Source organism: Stegastes partitus, unplaced genomic scaffold (genome assembly GCF_000690725.1).
Source record: "Stegastes partitus isolate 25-593 unplaced genomic scaffold, Stegastes_partitus-1.0.2 Scaffold1459, whole genome shotgun sequence".
NCBI classification, from domain to species: domain Eukaryota; kingdom Metazoa; phylum Chordata; class Actinopteri; family Pomacentridae; genus Stegastes; species Stegastes partitus.
The window spans coordinates 94,855-115,797 of record NW_007579190.1 but is presented as its reverse complement, the minus strand read 5'-3'; the positions used below and the strand labels follow the sequence as shown (position 1 = coordinate 115,797).

Below are 20,943 nucleotides of genomic sequence, written 5' to 3'. Positions count from 1 at the left end.
CGACAGATTCAAATGTTAAAATTATCTTGCATTAATCCGCCTGTTTATTGCATGGAGAGATGACTTTCAAATTTTAAGTAAACTATCTGTTAGTAGGAAGGTAATTCATTACCCGAATGTCCCAAACGATGATAGTGAATCGTCTACGATCTAAATATTTTGTATATTTTATGTATAAATCGTCTCACATCGAAGAAACGGTAATATGGCAGATTTACACTGTAGTTTGGTGAAAAACGACAAACGTCGTCGGGCTCGCGCTTTAGCCGTCGTTAGCAGCAGCTAGCTAATCCACCCGGAGAAACACGGCACGTTCAGTTTTGTTACGCTGTTGAAATCAGTATTTTTACATTTTCAGTTGACCCTCAGATAAAACGACATCTCACCTTCTCTTCCAGACATATTTAAAGCTGGTTATCAAGACTAAAAGGAAAGAAATAAATTCGTAGCAAACACAGCCTGCTGTCTATCTTATCCGCGCTGCTAGGACCCCGGCGAACTCTAACCCGGAAACAGGACGACCAGTATATGCCGGAACGAAAACCCCTGTTAGCTGTTTCATTTGACATCAGGATGACAACTAGTTAGGAAACTTAATCCGTGTGACATGTGTGCTCGCAAGACATTGAAGAAAACAGGTATATTAATCTTGATATTTTGTGGTTGGGAGTGAAACTATGACAGGATTCTTCAGTTTTACATGAATGAAAAGTCAATTAGCCGCTTACTGTTAGCAACGTGGAGCTAAAAGTTAGCCAGTTGGGAATGATGCAGCTAACCTTGAAGAAAAAATTGGGCTTTAATTTGACCAAATAAGTCGCTGTAAACTGTGTGCTCCTCCAGTCTCTGTGGCTGTTCATATGATGTATCAGTCAGTATGTATATTCGTAGTTTGCTTTTGATAAGGACAGTCATGTATTGAAATGACCTATTATGCTGAATGTACATTACACATATTGATAGTTTTTTCTTGTGGTGTATACATGTAGCAGCAGTTGGATGTGTTTAGGAAGTTAGCCAATAGTGAAACTAAAAAATGTCTGTAACTTCTCCTTGTGAACTGCTTTCACAAATACATATCTGGGTTAACTTTGCTCTGTATTCGAACCTAATAGTTGCTTTGACTTGAATAGACTGGAGAGAAAAAAGAATTCCTATCACCTCCCACACAGCCTGCTATTGGCATCAACGCCCTGTCACACTTGAACTTGTTCTGTGGCACTTATCCAGGTTGTTTTCTCCTGACTAGCTCTTTGTTTGTGTTGTATCTGCTCTCAGATGTACGTCGCTTTGGATAAAAGCTTCTGCTAAATAAAATTTTGTAGAATTGTAGCATTGCAGCACCTAAATGATCAGGCTTATAGAACTTGTAGGACTTGTTCTCTTTTAATTTGAAACTGAAGTTGTATCAAAAATAGTTAAAAAGCTGGATACAGATGATAGTTGACCCAATTTAATTCCCTTATTGTTTTCCTCACAGATGCCTGTTCCAGTGTTTGCTCTGTGGCTGTAGTGGCGGTGAAACTCTGACTGTTTCTAAGCTGCACGTCGGACTGCTTCCCTTCTCAATGAGGTACTTTTACACTGAAGCTTGGGGCAACTTTAATTTTTTTTTTTTTTATTGGGATGTGAGGATACTGAAAAAAAATAAACATAAGCCATAACTGACTGTCAGAATATTTTCCTATGCTGTCGTAGTGAATAGTTAGTTGGTCAGTTAAAAACTATGTCAATATGAGATTAGGGAGATGGCGTTTGGTTCATGTTTTACAGTTAATGTTACTAAATGTATTATGCACATAGACCAATACAGGCACAGGGAGCATTCAGGTTTTTGGGGGACCGGCGTTGCTCTGGAGAAGAGATGCTGCAGAGTATTTGAGGGGAAAACGTTTACCAGTAAACAACACATCCATACTTTATTCAACATTCTGTCCATGTGACAGATCTAACTGGTAGTTTTTGAAGTTACTGCTGTGTTGTGTTGTGCATAAATGTGCACAGCTCTCTCCTTTGATAACACTTGTGAGCCTGCAGCTGTTTGATGCTGCACATATTTAATAAATCAGAGGAAAGACTCCTACAAAAAGCTGAAAGCAACAAACTCAACTTCAGCTACTTTTGTTGTTTTTAAGTCTGGGTGTGTGCGTCTGTCAACTAAACACACGCAAACTGTCTTTTGCGAATGCTGCTCCACACAGTTGTTATGTGTATCAGTGCTGATTTCACTTACACTCAAACACTGTAGTTGAATCCAGTACAAGGTGGACAAAGGAGTTTCAATGAATGAACTTCACCTGTCAGATCTGGGGGGGGGGCTCCAGGGGTGAGATTTCACGGTTGCTCATGGCCCCTGCTGATTGATGAGCTGATGATTAACGGTGTGGTTTGTGCTTTAGGTACAGAGGAGCTGCTATCCATCTCTGGGCTCAGGGCTCGTGCTGTCTGTCCCGCCTCTGCCTGCCCAGAAGAATCACTCCGGTTCGAACCTACAGCGCTCACCATCAGCCTGGCTCGCCGCCTCCCACTAACCCCTCCTCTCCTGATGGGAAGGGAGGAGCTGAGGTGCTGAAGGAGCGCTCACTTGCAGCCTTACAGGTACAGAAAATCTGCCTTCTGAATATTCCTAACAATTTTCCACACCACAAACAATATGTCCAACATTTTGACATCTGCTGACTTATTGGAACTTATTGGAAAACAAATCTTAACACAGCTACCTTTTTATTCTCTGCTCTCCCTCTTGCAGCATGCTGGTGAGGTGGGGCGGCAGTGGAGTCAGAGGTCGGCTCAGACAGCCACCGCCACAGTCAACTACTGGTGGGAGAGATACGAGGAGTTTGTGGGGCTGAACGACGTCCGTGAGGCTCAGACAAAGGTCACAGAGGTCAGCAGACAGTAGGAAGAACCTCACCTTACACATTTGTAAGGGACAGAATACAATTTAACAGCACTGCAAATTAGAGCTTCCAAAATCAACATAAAGTTGAATCAAAACCTTCAATAAAAATTAATATTTTCCACTAAGTATCAGGTGCTTTTAGGCATCAGCAAGTCTTAGTGGAGGTCTGGGAGGGTGCTGCTGGATGACAGACATGTTTCTTCCAGGCTGAAGCAGCATTCATGGTGACCAGAGGGATGGTGCGTGAGGCTCATGGCAGCCTGGAGGCCATGCAGGGCAGGCTGAAGGAGGTCAGGGACCGGCTGGACAGAGTCTCCAGGGAGGAGGCTCACTACCTGGAACTGGCTACGCTGGAGCACAAACTGCTGCAGGTTAGCGTTATAAAATACTCGTAATGTCAGAAGAGGTGGACGTTAATTTATTATGCAGAATGATAACAAGACTTAACCACAGTATTAAGTAATCATTCAATTAGAATTATGATTATTTGCAATGACATAATTATAACTATAGTAACTAGTTTACTCGATTTCTGTTAAAGTACCAGTTTATGTATTGCCAGATCAGCAGATTAAATAACAAAACGCCCATCTGTCCCGACCACAGGAGGAGCGTCGTCTCCGGACTACGTATGAGAACGCAGAGGGTTCAGAGAGGGAGAAGTTTGCCTTGTTTTCGGCAGCCGTCAGGGAGAGCCACGAGAAGGAGAGGACAAGAGCTGAACGCACCAAGAACTGGTCCATCATCGGCTCGGTGCTCGGAGCCCTGATCGGGGTTATGGGATCAACGTACATTAACCGTGTCCGCCTGCAGGTGAGGAGAGACGCTTCAGCCTGTGCTCAGTAGTTTTATGTTGGGTTAAACTAAAGCAGGTTGGTGTGCACTCCAGGTGCTGAGTGTATGTACAAACCTGTGTTTTACACCACATTATCAATCTGAAGTGACGATAGTGAATAACGTTCAGTGACTGAATCTGCAGTTTTTAACAGTGGAGCTCCCCTCACTGCTGACTAAGAGCTCTGCTGTCACCTTCACTGAAAGCACAGGATACCATTTTCTTGCTGAAATTATTAAAAAAACTGTGAACACCACAGAAATCAATTGTTTAGTCTTCTAGGAATAAAACTTGCTGCAAAATTCTAGTTTGTAACAATAATTTCTCTTGGCTTTGATTTTATTGTCATCAAATTGCTGGTTTTGTTCAACCAGCTGTCCAAAGGATAAAAGATTTGTAAAAGGTATTCAGTTAAAGAAACAACAAAAAGAAAACAGACATGAACCTTGAATATTCACATTGAAGAACCAGAAACCAGAGAATAGTTGACCTGTTTGCCTGGTAGATGAGTTAAACAGTTGATCTATTAACAGTTAATTTGTGAAACAGCCGATTGTCAAACTTCCTGTGAAGTCCACCAAACATTTAGTTGGATTAAATTACTTCTTCTTTCGGTAGTAATTGGAACCTTTTGAATTAAAATACTAACTAAAATGCGTGCTTGATGCCCTCAGAGAGGTTGTCTTGGTATGATTTAATAACATTTTGACATAAGGATTGTATTTTGATTTAAATAAATCTTTACATTTAAAAAAATAAATCAAATGAATGATTTTTAGCAGTGCTTCAAGCTGTCGGCTGGTTGGTTGCTCCACCACTTCTCAGCAACTGTTGGTTCTCACTTTTCACCCATCATTAAGTCAACATTTATAGTTTTCCTATACTTTGTTTTATGACTGAATACCAGCAAAACAAATCTGTAGCCTCAGCAGGACTTTGTGTAAAGTGTTATTTTAGCATGCTGATGTGCTGACCTGAGATGGAAAATATTCACCTGCTAAACATCAGTATGTCAGCATGCTAACAATAAGTAACCATCCTTTAGAAACACAGTACACTTCCATAATCAAAATATAGTTTCTGGCCTAAATTTACCATGTGTTTACCCATGATGTATAATAATGACATATAATGGCATAAATCAATAAATAGAAATAATGTTAAATTATATGTGTAACAAAAAACTTTGCTTTAGATTCCCAATGCTTCTCCATGGTCAACACTGATGAAAATACATTCATTCTACAGTTTTGTTGTGAGAACTTTGATATTTATTTGAGATGTCTCTGTTATAGCAAAACATTACAGAACCATTATATTTTATGTGTTAATTATCAATAATTGTATTGAATTTTAGAAAAATATTTACAATATTCAAATTGAATTAACAACTTCATCTCTTAAGTGAAAAGGAAATATCTGTGAAATGTGAGAATGTATTTTAGCAATCTTGTTATGACATTTTTTTTAAAAGGGACATTTTATAGTTTTTCAAAGATACAGGTTTTAAATGTTACTAAATAATTTTTTGCTTTTATTATTATTTTTGTACATTTCAAAAATACACAATAATCTGAAAATGAAAAAGAGAAAGTCCCATAAAATTACAGTTCTTAATGCTGTTTGTTGTCTGTCTTGTAACTCAATATCTCACATAAGTTGCTTTTCTCCGTCACTGCCCTCTGTTTCAGCTTATTTATGTTCACTCCTCTCATCTGTAGGAGCTGAAAAGTCTGCTGCTGGAGGCCCAGAAAGGTCCAGAAAGCCTGCAGGAGGCCCTCAGAGTCCAGGCTGGGAACCATCGCTCTCAACAGGACGAGCTGCGAACGCTCATCGACAGCCTCAGAGTCGCCCTGAGTGACGCCTTCACGCAGAGGAACACCGTCCTGAAGGACAAAGGAGGATCGACTTCAGATTCACCCACTGTGCCTCTTTCAGCTCTCAAAGACATCCACATTGGCAGCCGAAGGACCGAGTCCCTCCTGGAGGCCCTCCCGCCACAAATGGGACAGCTGGAGCAAGGGCTTGGTAGAGTGGAGAGTGAATTGTTAACAGTGAGGAAGCTTCTGGAGAGCAGGCCGCAGAGTGAAACACCACCTGCTGAACTACAGTTTGAGAGACCAGAGAGACCAGAGAGACCAGAGAGAGGGGACCAGCTGGAGCCTGAGGCAGTGCTGAGGAGTCTGGAGGAGACCCAGAGGACACTGGGAGAACGAATCAGGACAAACACGATTTATAACGCAGTGTTTACCTACACGGCCACCGCCATCACTGTGTCTGCTGTCTACCTGCTGCTCAGAGGAACTGGTTAGACTCCAGTCTGTTCACATTCACTGTACGCTGTCAGGCACTGGGTGTAATTATCTAAACAAATCAGTGCAGAAGACAGAGTAATAAACAGGCTACAGGGGTTGATGTGGGTTTTATTACCTGCTTCTGCATTTTACTGCACTAATGAAGCACAGAACTACACTGACTGAAATATTCCTTCTTCTTCTCACTTCTTGTCCTTCACCATAGCTGCGTATTTTTCCCCAAATTGTCAAACATGACACTCACTGGAAGCCAGTATGTTCATCAGGTAACTTAAGGGCTGCATCTGTTCAATACTTTCATTATTTTCTTTAGAAATTGTCAAAGCTTACAGTTCAAAATGCCCAAAGTCATGTCTTCAGGTTGCCTGTTTTGTTCCTCCAACATTGTCAAACGACTTACTCAGAGCCTTGGTGCCTCTTAAAAACAGATTCAAGACCTGCCTTAAACCTGCAATAACTGATTTTTTTGGAGAATTGAGGGCAGAGGAAACATCACTGAGGTGTTGTAAGTTGATGTGATGAACTTTTAAGCAGCTCAGAGGCGACATAATTGATTTGGAGCCGTGTTTCCAGCCACCTGAGGCTGTAAGGCTGATGTTTAACCTCTGTTCGCTCTACTTTTGGTCTTCAGGGAAATAATTATCCCTTTAGCTGCTCAATGCTGGAATATTAGAATTTAGATGTGCCAATATGTTGTAGCCCATTTTGGCTAAAAACAAAGAGATGCACATATTTTCTCGTCTAATTGCAGAAAACACCAGATCTCCTATTGACATGTAATTGTGCCTGCTCTTTTTGTGGTGGCCATAAGCTTTTTAAAATGTACACACTCACTTAGCAAACATTTAAAATTAAGACATTCCATATTTATTGTAATGTAAAGTCCACAAACAAAGCTGTAAATGTTTCCCCTGACAGGTGTTGTCGGTCTGTCGGTGGTCTTTTTGAGCTGATGTTTCACTTGCTTTACGTCGACTGATGGTGACGCCGATGTCATTGTGCATCATTAAATACAAGCAGCCAAAACAGTGACGTTGTAGCTGGCCAGTTCAACAACGATGTGAAAGTGATTATAAAGCAGCAGAAAGCCTGCAGATTTTGTTCCTGTGCATTGGTGCTCTGAAGCTGCTCTGAAACCAATATCACTGAGACGTGCTGGTGAATATTCCTCCAAAGACAGTCACATGCAAAAAAACTTAATTCACTGAAGTTTAATTCAAGATAAAAAACACAGGAGCAGCTATTTTTTCTTGATATATGGTTTGAATGAATATGAGATATATTTAGATTGTTTTTTTTCATCATCTAATAGGAAAATTGTTTGAACTCTGCATCTCAGAAACCTCCAAGTTGAATATTTTTGATTTTCTCATTTGCAGAAAAGCTGCTCAAACGCCTGTTTTCATGAAACTAACTGAGTTTGTGGGATTGGAGTGAAGATAAATACCTAACATGAGGAACCTTGTGCTTTGTTTGCTCCGACAGCACAACTCATGGATTTGTTTTCAGAATAACAAAAGCCACATACAAATCAACACCTGCGACAGTTAGAATGATCATCTCTGGATGGGACTGAGGCATAACTTCTGTTCCCTTTTACAACATGATGGAGTTAAGTGATGATGACGAGCTGATTTGCGGCCAGTGCCAACTTTAGTGACTTGACTCTGCTGTGTCATCATCAGGGACCACGCCTTCTGTTCCTGATCCCAACTCTCTGGGATTCGTTTCCAAGCTGCTTCAAACTGAAGCAGCTCCGACAACAGATGAACTGAAATTTAACTCGAATCTTGTTGTGTTTAAGGAGAACTAATTACATGTTAAATTAGAGATAGTTAATTCCCTTTACTGGATCATTTAGACCTGAAAACTTAATCTTGTTTTACAGGAGATGAGGGTTGCACACAGGACTAGTGCAGGCATAAACACCTGAACTGGCAATAATGAGAATAAGTGAGTTTTAAATAAAGTGATAAAATGTTGTGAACTGATAAAAGTGACGGAAAACACTATTTAAAATGTATGAGTCCCATCTAAAAGCTCTGAGATGGACTTTTTAATTGCATTTATTCCTCACTGCTCAGTGAAATTGCGAACTGAAAGAGAAAATGTAAGAAAATATGAGTTAATTTTGCAGATGCCTTTTTTTAATTTCCTCTGGTACTTGAATGTGTAGTTGTGTGCTGTCCTGTTGGTCATGAGGCTGTTGATCATGTGCACTGAACTGAATGATGATCGCTGTGCAATAAATGTTCAAATGGGAAAACGGTTTGGAGTTTTTGCCCACACAACATAATGCATTGCTCCACTTTATTTCACTCCTTGCAGCAAGTAATTTGTTAAACTGTGCAGATCTAAAACCCTGTTCTCTCTTTCAAACGGCCTCTGCTTGTGTGAAAATCTGCTCTGCTCCTTCGCAAAATTGCATCTGCAGATCTTGTACATGCACAACAAAGCCACAACACACGACACAAGGAAACGGAAACAACCCTGAGAGCATAAGAAGGGCTCTTTAATCAGCTTCTAAATCTACATGACCTTTTGGCTGATTGTTTAACTCTACCAGCCACCAGTAGGGAGCAGCAGCTGAACAGGTTTCTTCCTCGTCAGTCTGCTGCACTCACTTTGTCCTTTCGGTTTGTAAAAGTCAGACCGAGCAGTGCTGTTCATCTCCTTCTTTTTCTATATTCCAGTGCTCTAAGTATATACTGTACTTTCTTAATGAAGGAGACTCTTAACCTCTTAACCTCAGCCTTTAATTTCCACATCCTAAACATCCCCAACGTTAGTCAGGAGCAGCTTTACTCTGACTCTGAGGCAACGTTTCCCTCGATGAATCAGAGACACTTGGGAGAATTTAAAATACAGTTATTTTGTGTTTCCATGACCAGGCCAAGGGCAGGTCTGAAGAACTCCAGCAAATGTGAACATTTTCACTTATGTTTGTTTGAATTCCTCTTTCATCTGTTCAATTATACTCAAGTATAAACACTATGGGGATGTCCAGCCATCATACTGCTCAGGAAGGAGATGGGTTCTGTGTCCCAGAAATGAAGTGTTTTGTTGAGAAATTTGCGTATCAACCCCAGAACAAAAGCAAAAGACCTTGTGAAGATGCTGTTGAAGCTGGTCAGAGAGTCATTATCCACAGTGAAACACGTCCTGAACCAACATGGACTGAAAAGCTACTCTGAGAGGAAGAAGACATTATTTCAAAAGAAACATAAAAAAGCCAGATTACAGTTTGCAAATGCACACAGGGACAAAGACCTTAATTTCTGGAGACATGTCCTGTGGTCTGATGAAACTAAAAGTAAACTGTTTGGCCATAATAACCATCGTTACATTTGGAGGAAAAAGGAGGAAGCTTGCAATTCTGAGAACATCATCCCAACTGTGAGGTACGGGGGTGGCAGCATTATGTTGTGGGGCTGTTCTGCTGCAGGAGGAACTGATTCACGTCACACAATAGATGGAATCATGAGGAAAGAACATTATGTGGAAATATTGAAGCAACATCTCAAGACATCAGCCAAGAAGTTAAAGCTGTAGCGCAAATGGGTCTTCAAATGGACAATGACCCGAAGCATGCCGCCAGATTAGTTACAAAGTGGCTTCAAAGTCAATGTTTTGGAGTGGCCATCATAAAGCCCTGATCTCAATCCTGGAGAACATTAGTGGGCAGAGCTGAAAAGGCATGTGGTGCAAGACGGCCAACAAACCTGACTCAGTTCCATCAGTTCTGTCAGGAGGAATGGGCCAGAATTCATCAAACTATTGTGAGAAGCTTGTGGAAGGAAACCCAAAAACATTTGACCCAAGTCATACAGTTTAAAGGCAATGCAATCAAATACTAAGGAAATGTGTGTAAACTTCTGACTTTAAAGAAAGTAATAAAAAATTCTCTCTCTCATTATTCTGGCATTTAGCAAATAGAAATAATTTTGGTAATCCTAACTGACCTAAAACAGGAAAGGTTTAGTCACATTTAATGCCAGATAGTGAGAAAAAAAAGGGTTATATGTCTTTTTATATGGCGTATGTAAACTTCTGGTTTCAACTGTATATATAAAAGGCTGAACAAAAGAAGTTTTCATTGATTTACATAGAGGGAACAGGGGGAAGAGCAGATACACGGAAGTACAAAATAAATCATTAGAATTGTGCAGCGGTGTTGTGTTTGCTGTCTCAAGTGAAGGGTAAGAGTTGAGCAACAGCAAAGTCAGGAAGTAATGTACACGTAAGGGTAATACGACACCACTTATTACAGGCTGTGGAACCGCATATACCAGAATATAATCTATTTAAGTAATAATATTAGTGTTTGCTTGTATTAGTATAGAAATATAATGTGGAAAATCCATCTATCCATCCATTATCTATACACCGCTTAATCCTCACTAGGGTCACGGGGGGGCTGGAGTCTATCCCAGCCAACTTAGGGTGAAGGCAGGGGACACCCTGGACAGGTCAAAATATAAATATAAAGTCGTAAAATACTATAACCAAGTATAATGTGATAGTCCGCCAATTAGCTATAAAACATATTATAGCGGGCTGCAGGGTGGCGCAGTTGGTAGCACTGTTGTCTCGCAACAAGAAGGTTGCTGGTTCGCGTCCCGGTGGGGGCACCACGCTGTTCTCCCCGTGCAGCGTGGGTTCTCTCCGGGTTCTCCGGCTTCCTCCCACACGGTCCAAAAACATGTTGAGGTTAATTGGTGATTCTAAATTGTCTGTAGGTGTGGATGTGAGTGTGCTTGGTTGTCTGTCTCTAAGTGCAGCCCTGTGATAGACTGGTGACCTGTCCAGGGTGTCCCCTGCCTTCACCCTGAGTCAGCTGGGATAGACTCCAGCCCCCTATGACCCTAGTGAGGATTAAACGGTGTATAGATAATGGATGGATGGACATATAATAGCCTATTAATTTAGTAAAAGCACTGCATAGTGTAAATACTACAGGGTGACATACTCACAGATCACTGTGCTACAGTTCATGTTTGTTGCTTTCTGATTTCACTACAACACCTCTGTGCACAAAGCCACATCCATAATGTCTGGTATGAATGAACTCCAAACTCCAGACTCCATCCAACAGCCTGGAGACAAACTGGAACATCTACTGTTAATCAGACCTCATCAGCTAACACTACTGGGCTAAAGGGAGCAAATCCCTGAAATGTTCAGCATCTGGTGGAAAGCTTGGGTGTTTAGGTGTCCACATTCTTTGGGCCACGTAGTGAACAGTTAAGCTCCAATTTGTTTCTACCCCTGCCAAATTCTCTTCTTATTTGACACATAGTTGTTTTTTTGTTTGTTTGTTTCTGGCTAAAATCAACATAACCAAGTAACAAGAGACAGTGAGACATTACGTCAGAGATGCCATGATATGATTTTAACTGAAAAATACTACGTCCAAAATTATTCATTATTTCATTCAATTGTTGCAAATTTTCTACAAAATGCAGCTTCTACACGTCCTAATTTCTACCATGTTCTCTGCAAATAATCTTGCAGTGCTGAGCACATGATAACACCAACATAATTCAAACTGCTTTACATAGAACATCAAAAGCATCAGGATAATTTGTAACAGGAACATAGAGCAAAATCAGCACAGTTAAAAGAGAAAAGTACAGAAAAAAAAGCTAAACAACAGTAAAACGTTGCAGTGCAGCTTAAAATATTATTTCCATGAAAAGTGGAGGCAAACAGAAAAGTCTTCAACCTTGATTCAGAAGAGCTGAGACCTGCAGCTGACTGGCAGATATGTGGTGCGTAACAACCAAGAGCTGCCTCCTAGTTTGTTCATTACACTGTCAACCGAAGCAGCTAATGTAGTACTGCTGTAGTCAGTTATTAGTTATTAGTCAAGTCATGGCTGAAACCGAAGAGCTTAGAGCTTGTTGTGAGGATTTGCCACTGTGAGAGAACTGCACATTGTGGCTGCCCACAACATGAAGAAAGACTATGTAACCGGATACAAGTGTTTCAGCAGCCACAGTGGAAAGCAAAATCTAAATGTATGAGGACTTCACAAAAAAAATAATCTCAGAGGCTGTGGTAGGAAGGCAAAAGTGACCCCTGTGTTGACAAGAATGGTAGAGGCCAAGAATAATCTAAGGAAAGCCATCCTGATAAAACGGAATAATTCTGATACCAGTATGTTAAAGTGGACACTCCAGCTGGTCAAGGCTGGTCTCCAATGAGAAGGAGGGCTCCACCTGTTCATAAAGCTTTTTTTAGCCAATAGTACAGTCAGGCCTTGTCAAAGCAAGAAGCATCGTGGGAAAAGAGAACTGAATTAGCATTCTGAAAGAAAACATCAGGCAGAAAAACCTGGCCTTGGGCAGCACTGAACTTCCAACAAGACAATGATCTGATCCAAAATGGTGAAAATAGAGTGAACAGAAAACAATAGCAGCATGTTGCAAGAAGAATCTGTGGAGGGAACTGAAGACCAGAGTGACGGCAAAGTTGAACTTTCAAACTTCCGAGACCTGTTTGTAAAAGAGGAGTGGAAGAACATCAAAGTGCAGATGTGCAGAAAGCTTGTTAGCAATCATAGAACTATTGTGGTGGAAAATAAAGGCTTTGCCACTTATTACTGAGAAAGAGTATTTAATAAAAATGGAAAAAAAATAACATAGAAATAGCTAAAATGTATAATCACCATCATTAACACAATGTCTTACTATCTTGTGTCACTTGTTTATGTCCATTCCAGTCAGAAGGAACTTACTGGTCACATAAAAGTTCACTATAAAACAAAGTTTGTTATGACTGTGAATAATGTGGAGCTTAATTACACGTATCTCTCTCCAGTGTTTCTCTGTCTTTGTAAAAAGACTGCAGCAGGTGTTGTGTTTGGTCTTTACTTAGCACAATAACACAGACACACACTCCTTCAGCTGTTGGCTGATTGTGATGCTGGTGATCTGGAAAACAAACCTTGTTCTTTTGTAAAGCTCTTTGCAGCTCTTACTGAACAAACAGATTACTTAGAGGCACAATTCTCCAACAAGGCATCCATGAGGAGTGAGAAGCCAATGAGTTTATTTGCATTCTGCAGCTGCTTCACCTACATTGAAATAAAGGTGCCAGGCTTTGACAAGGAAGCAGAATGTGTGGAATAAAAACAGATCATATCAGCTTTGGTCTTTTTTTTTTCTTTGTGTATCTGTGATTCTGTGGCATCAGTGTGCTTCAGACTAAGTGCTTGTTGGATCATTTACTAGCATCTGAAACCAACTTTCCTGCAGTGCTGCATGAAAAATGAAGCCTGTTCACTCATTTGAAAGATGCAAACCAAGTAATCATACAAAGACAATAAACAGAAAATGTTGTATGTTCAACAAGGCATCAATATTGCAGATTCTTAATCAACATGGAATAACTCTTGTTCATCCCACTACAGTAGAGCCCTAATGGTCTCTGAAATTAGGTGGAAAAATATAAGCATTTATTTTGGTATTGGCAACTAATTGGAAAGTATCATATATTGTAATTTCTGCGAGTGTTGCTGTGATAACTTGTTAAACCTGGTCGTGTAGTTTTATAAACCACTGTGCAGTGTTTTAGCATCTGAGAAACCTTCAAATTGACAGATCTGCTACACAAACTGGACTCACTGGATCATGTTTCAGCATTTCCGTAGTAGTCGAAGCAACGTGCCAATGTAGCCCTTTGAGTTGCTCAAACTCCAATATTGGCCTGATGAGTCTATTAAAACCTCAATTTAACAATCAAATAACTTGGTTGATTAAAGCCTTAACTTGAAGAAACCACAGCCACAGGTCTGACACTAACCTTCACCTCACCTTCAGTCTAGATTAAACTCTAAAATTAACCCTCAAACAGCCCTTTGAAACAGTGACAAACTCAAACTGGTCCTCACAAAGACAGCAACACACGAGGTGCAACAACACAGACACACATGCACACGTCAGTGCTGTGAATTCAGTGACCTTGTTAGTCATTTATGTCATGTGATGAACCTGCAGATAAGCTTTCCCCCCTCCCCCGCCTCTGTTCAGGTGAGTTTTTCCACTCCTGCAGGTAAACAATGTTGTGATCATGTGATCAGGTGTGTTGTTAGTGACCTGCTGCACTCAAACACCAGATGTACTTTTCATAGGATGGATCCCATGTGTTGGTGACATGTGTTGTTGTGGCATATAAGACAGTGTTAAACAGCCTTGTTAAAAAGTGCAGAACAAATACAAAGACATCATTAAAACCAGTAAGCATGGGCGTACCGCAGAGGTCAACAAGTGCAAGGCTTTAGTGCTTTAATCAGATTCTGTTTTTGGATTCTAATGGAATCCAAAGGTCTACAGAACATTGAGATGGGTTTGAACTTGCTGAAATTACAGTTCTAAAATACCCTGTCACTGTCCAAGCTCCATGGGATCTTGTAGGAATACTGATTACATTGTCCAAGAGTACCCAGTGGTCAGTAGGCGGTGCTTTTTAAAGTGCTGCTCTGGTGTCTCGGACAGAACCTGCTCTGTTAGCATATGTTAAAAAAAAAGGCCATGTTCCCTGGTCAGAAGTGAAACACAGTCATAGTTCTGAAAACCCAGACTTAAACCTGAAGCTATCCTGCTAACCTCAAATCCTGCTTCGTCGTACAGCACTCAGGATTAATGTTGCCTCGGAGTGCACTGCTTCAGAGATACAAGTTAGTACGAGATCAACCCCCGAGAGGGTCTCTGGCAATCACAATCTGCTCATGAAGACTACAGCCTTAGTACGCTTTTTGATGGTTATGTTTGGTGCCAGCAGGTCTTCTGGTTAAGGCGAGGGGAATATTAACAGGTTCAAAAGCTACTGATGCACTGTTGATGATATTTACTCTCTAATTCAGAGTGTTGATATGAGGAAGTGAAAATGTCAGTTTTTGTGGTTTTTCAAATCCCTCTCCTGGTGAAATTATACAGCGTCCTTTATCCATTGAACTCAGCATTGCTCAGTTTGGCTTCACAGTTGTGGAGCTTTTAGTGACTGAATTTGAGTGAAAGACAAACAGCCTTGGGATTGTGTGGTGAACCAAAACCACCATGTTTCCAAACCAAAGGTTAAGCCTGGGAGTTCCTTATCATGCCAGATCTCAATGACACAGCCTTCTGATTAAAGTCCGTTGTCGACACTTTTCTTGTTCCCTGCATGACACCGAAATCCTGAAAACACAAAGTCATCAACTGTCTGTTTCAACAAGGATCACAGTGCTGATCTCATGACTTCAGACCACCAAACACATTACTTACTTAACTTTTTCTGCAACGTCACAAGTTAATTTGAAGACAGCAGCAGTCTCATGATTCTTTTACATCTTCTGTTTATCATTTCCGCAGACAAGAGGGTCCTGTGTGTTCACAAGCCTCCAGAATAAAAGATGCATCACACATTATGTCACGTTAAGTGTCGTCTGGACACTGTGTCACCGTTAAAGTGCCTGAATGTCGGATTTCTGCGAAATGTATAAAAATTGTGGGAGTCTGAACAAAGACTGTTGGTAAATGTAAACTGTAGCATGTAAGTTTCTCTATTTCTACACAATTTGGGAGAAAAGTGTAAAGAAATTAAGAAAGAAGAAGAAAGAAGGAGGACACAGAAGTAGAGGAACAGAAAGACATCGAAACAGGAAAAGAGAATGTGAAGGGACACACAGGCGACGAGGCAAGGGGCTGATAGCACGTCTCCTCACGTGACACGAGTATCCAGGTCACCCACTTCTTTACCGCACTCTACCATTCTGTATGTGTGTGACTCAGGTTGTGGGTAAATTTGTTTACACAGTCAAATTGTGGAGGCTCGACTCTCTTTTAGGGGCCAAAGAGCAACTCCTTGGTATTTAAATCATTACATTTAAGGTGAAAAGTTGCTTATAGGGTTTAGCATAACAGAGTTCGCAAGCTGTCCTTCATTCATTGACTTTACTCACGTCATTGTCCTCTTTTAAATTAAAGGTTATACTTACTTACAAATGCACACACACACACACAGCTGCATGCACACAGCTTGTATTGCAATGCCAGACACACACACACACACACACATATTGCTAGATAGAAAACTTCAAGTAGAACAGGTTAACAGCCTTATTAACATCACTGCTTCATATTAGACACAAACAGATCCGACTGTAATCACATTGTATATTCCATTAAATTAAACATATTCTTGCGGCGTCGTAGACTGTTTTGGCCTTGTTCTTTCAGCTGCAATCCAGATGGTGTTAAACAGTTCTGGGAGCAAGTAAAGAACAAATAAAAAAAACTGAGTTCAAACCGATCAGTAGGCTTACTGTAAATCTTGTAAGGTGAACAAGTACAAGCCTTTAGTTCTCTCTCAGCCTGTAGCTTGAGATTATAGCGCCATACAAAGGCCGATTGAACAATCCGCGCTAAAAACAGCAGCTCTAATAACTCTTGCCCTCCTAAGAGGCCCTCCGACCTCCTCGGGATAGACCTCCAGGGGGGTCAAACACTTCATTTGACTTACACACTTCAGTTTGTTAAAAGTTTGGGTTTTGGGAGACAACTATTTTTAAACCTGTATTTACTTGGTTTATTGTGGGGATGATCTTAGTCTGTGTCACCAATATGCTATCGGCCTCCTGTGTGCTTCTTCAGAACTGTTTGTCAAATGGTCAGAGTCTTCCAAAGGCTTCAAAACTGTTACTGGTTTAAGTTAGCGCTGTTTTGTTTTACTAAATCTGTGTGTAAGTAACATTACAAGGACATACACTGGATGACAGAAAACATGTAAAACATCCATCCAATTCAATCCAAATGTATTTACCTCAACTAAAATAAATCGTATCTTACGTTAAAGCCACATCTGTTTTGATGTTGCAGCAATGCTTTGTGGGTTTTTCCCTGAAGTATGGTGTGCAGACGTCTAAAAAGGGGGTATGTTGGAGTGCTGTTGATTCAGCAGCTGACTGTCACGTCGTCTCCACATAGCTGCCTTTATTGCACCAGCAGTGAAAACGCAGTCTGTTTTCAGTTAAAGTATCTGTGACAATAACATAATGTATGCGCAGCTGATGCAGTTCTCTCAGATTTTTATAACCCCAACAACAACATGGTGGATAACTTTTATGACCCTGAGTGTAAAAACGTCTAAACTTTGACCCTCGCTACTAAACTGCCTCACTGACCCTGATAACCCAGTTCACTGTGGAAAAGTTTACTGTAAATTCAGTCAGCATAAGTTACTCACGTTTAGGAAGTCTTTTAGGAACCTTTATCTGTCGGTTTGTAATCTTTAACTCCTCTGCTCAGTTTTTTTCCGCTGGGGTTTGAACTGGTGACATTTGGAAGCTTCCAACATTCACTTCAGTTCAGCAACATCAAACACTCAAGCTGTTGATTCCTGAGACTTTATTACAGGATGTAACTCCTGTTTATTCACGTCTTGTAATATAAGAATAAGTGGTTAATTGGTCTGACTGATGTCCACATTATGCAAACACTATATTTACACACTACATAATTTGCATAAAAGCTAAATGTAATAATGTCCAACACCGCTTAAAGTCCGTCTGCAGTAACAGGGGTCAGTGTGCTGAGGTGACTGGCTTCACCTGCCTCCCAGCTCACAGTGCACCTGCATTTCCCTGCAGGACGAGGGTCAACTGGCAGCAGCTACATGTTGACTCTTCAGGTTGTGCTCTGTAGGCCAAGGCCCGTAGGTCCAGGCTCAGGGGCCTGGCTCCAGAAGGTTCTGGGTGTGGCGATGTGGCTCCTTTTTTGCTGATTCATTGGAGCCTTTGAATCGTTCTTTGTCTGGTATTATAAAACGTGTTATATCAGTTATGATATGAACTGTCTGAGCAGCTGCCGTGATGTATGTTTAGTGCTAAGTGTTTAGTAACAGCAGGTTGGTCTAACATTTTTGTTGAGCCTGAATTATCTTAACAAGTATTTGATTAATTGTTGTGCCAGCAGCAGCCAGGTTTGCTGTAAGAAATTATGGTCAGAGGGACAAAGCTTTTCAGATTGGACCCCTCATTCTTTTGTTTTATTTTCCCCTTTTAGGAGTCAACCACAGACTTTTGCACGAACTCCCCCAAGGGTCATCTGTGCTCTTTGATGCCCCTTGAATGAAATCAGAATTGGATTTTTGACCAAATACCTGCAGAATCACATGTTCATCACAGGTTTACTGCTAATTAGCCATGTTGGCATGCCAGCCTGCTAAAGTAACGGTTAACAATGTTAACACTTCACCTGCTGAACATCAGGATGCAAACATTGTCCCCGTGAGCCCAATACTATGCACACTGTTAAAAAAGAAAAAGATGTCGTTAAAAAAGCAATAGAACACTGTAAAGCTCAGAACCTGTACAACTAATGGAAACAAGGGAACATTTTTGTATAATAATAATATTTTTAGCTGGTTTAAAAACAGCAAAATGGTACAATTTCTATGGTCACACACTGTAAAATAATTAACTGCTAAGATAGAAATTTTTAATGTGGACATTATACACATTTGCTATTATTTTCACACACAGTTCATATTTTTTTCTGTGATTTTACTGGATACTACCTGCAATTTAACAAAACTGGGAAAACCTATAAAATAACAATATATATTTTTTTATTGTTGTTGTAATTTTTCAGTCTTCAGTCTCTACATTTTCTTTTAAACAACAGCAAATATCCACCCATCCATTTTCTATACACCGCTTCTATCCTCTGTAGGATAGCAGTGGGGCTGGAGTGTGTCAAAGCAGCTGTGTCAAAAGTGTCCTTCACCTCAAACAGCTGCTGGCATGACTGCCGCTACATATTTCTGTTTTTCAAAATTTAAATCCAAAGATAACAAGAGAACACTTTGAGATGCAAGTCAGTCATCCAGGTTATGTTCATCTTTAAAGCGTCAGTAAAAAGAATTGTTCTTCTCTTTAAAAAAAAAAGAAGAAGTTTCACCTTCATCAAAGTTTTAATGTCTAAATGAAAGAGATGTTGTCTTCAGGGACATGGAAATAACAGATATTTAACTAAATGTCTGTATGCAGATGACATAGACGGAGAGTTTAGCACACGAGATGAGCAACAGAATTAACACAACGTAAGGTCTGTAGAAGTTACTTATCTGCACTTTAAAGCTGTTCTGTCAGTTGCACTTTCTGATGTAAGAAGAGATGAACTTATGTTAGAGCAACAGAGGGAGGACCTGAGGATCTAGATAAAGTTCAAGAAAGAGGAAAAACACAATGTTTTCCCGCTCATTTTGTTACCTTAAATTCCCCGAACAGCAAGACGTGAAGCATTCCAATTGGCATGTCAAGTGCTTGAAGGCAAATTCTCCTATTTAGGTCAGAAATGTGACATTGCTGGTCCTGACTGGCCCTGTAATTCTCCCTGAAGCCGTCCGGAACAGAATTAAACACAAGGTCTAGTTCTGCAGAAACGTTTCTCATTCATCGCTGTATTTCTGCACAGGCCACAAACAAGCTTACATGGAGGAAAACTGACCAACAGGACAAGCAAAACCCCCTCAGAGCAGGTTTCAGTGTGCGTTCTGACAGCAGATGGGACGTGGCTGTAAACTGGGTTTTTAACGACTTGGCCAGCTGCTGCAGGTTCTGCCTTTTGCTTCTTGATTTTCCAACTTATAATGAAAGTTTGGACCGGAGAAATCCACACAAAGGAAGGGGCAGATTCGCAGAGTGTGAATTATAAAACCGTGGAGATTGAACGACAGAAATATAAAGCTAATCTCTTCCATTGAAGTTGGTTTGAATTGGACCTCTGACAGAGCTCTGGGGTCAGCAAGTTCAGCAGACTGAAGGATTAAAGTACGTCTGTGTGTGTGTGTGTGTGTGTGTGTGTGTGTGTGTGTGTGTGTGAGACCTGCTCATTGACATGGGGTCACAGGGTCAAACATGTGGGGGAGTGTGTGTGGACCTTTCCTGGTGTGTTCTTGCCCTCCTATCTTTGTGAGATCCACTTTGAGTCCTGATGGGGACGTTCTGTCTGGCCGTCTGAGTGTTCAGGCTGCATTCAGAGCAACTTTATCCTCATAACATCACCACCCTCGAAATAATACGAATAAGAGGGTCAACAAAGGGCCCAATCGCAAAAAGAAACCTGAACCAGGCTTAACTCAAAAACATGTAAGCGCACATTCCTGGTAGTGTACTTTGTGATATTAATGAAGCATTTCTAAAACACAACAGAAAAAGTGCTTGGGAAAGGAATTTCTAAAATTTTCTACATCAGCAAAAATATGGAGGCATTATTGTGGCAAAACTAAGAGTTGTCAACGCGTACAGGGGTATTTGTAGTTAAAAAGTCCACGTATTCGGGTTGAGTGGCTTCCCCATTGGCTGTCATTTCACACATGACTTTTGCTACACTTCTACCGTGAGAGACGTGAAACTCAAGAGTATCTGAAAATCAGGGTTTCTGTGTCCTGAGCTCAGGCTCACAGGATCGTCCATTGTGGCTGCTGCCGCTCTGCTGCCCTGTAACCTCTGTAGTTGCTCTTTGTACGCATTGACAACTCTCATTACATGTCTGAATTTTAATACAGATGGGCAGATTTTTTACACATTTGTAAAATCTGATTACAGACGGACAAACTGTTAAACGACTTTTGCAGATTCTGGTTCGCACTGACAACTTCTTTTACACGTTGACAAATTTCACTTCAGACACACAGACTGAGATGCAGACAGACAACTCTCCATACGCATGGACAAATAGTTTTGCTACAATAATGCGCTCACACTAAAAGCCTCATGCTTGTGTTCCAATCTTGTGTTGTGGCCTGAGAGGTGGACAACACTGGACACCTAGAGGCTCTAAATATTTTTTTTAATGAACAAGATGTGGTTTTAAAGGTTTATTCTGCCCACATACTATTTTCATTTA

At 40.7% G+C, this 20,943-nt stretch overlaps 1 protein-coding gene across 1 annotated transcript; it reads left to right on the top strand.

Moving 5' to 3' along the window:
* The first annotated feature begins 592 nt into the window (after nucleotides 1-592).
* On the top strand, nucleotides 593-8,318 carry ccdc51 (coiled-coil domain containing 51). The gene is made up of 7 exons (XM_008299772.1): nucleotides 593-638; nucleotides 1,481-1,573; nucleotides 2,400-2,598; nucleotides 2,750-2,887; nucleotides 3,109-3,273; nucleotides 3,509-3,715; nucleotides 5,459-8,318. Exons 2-7 carry the CDS (start codon nucleotides 1,569-1,571, stop codon nucleotides 6,047-6,049), a joined length of 1,305 nt encoding a protein of 434 aa, XP_008297994.1. The 5' UTR covers nucleotides 593-638; nucleotides 1,481-1,568; the 3' UTR covers nucleotides 6,050-8,318.
* The last annotated feature ends 12,625 nt before the right edge of the window (nucleotides 8,319-20,943 follow it).

Coding starts and splice junctions, on each gene's coding strand:
- ccdc51 (XM_008299772.1), top strand. Junction 2,599..2,749: donor GCTCACTTGCAGCCTTACAG/GTACAGAAAATC, acceptor TCCCTCTTGCAG/CATGCTGGTGAGGTGGGGCG. Junction 2,888..3,108: donor CTCAGACAAAGGTCACAGAG/GTCAGCAGACAG, acceptor TGTTTCTTCCAG/GCTGAAGCAGCATTCATGGT.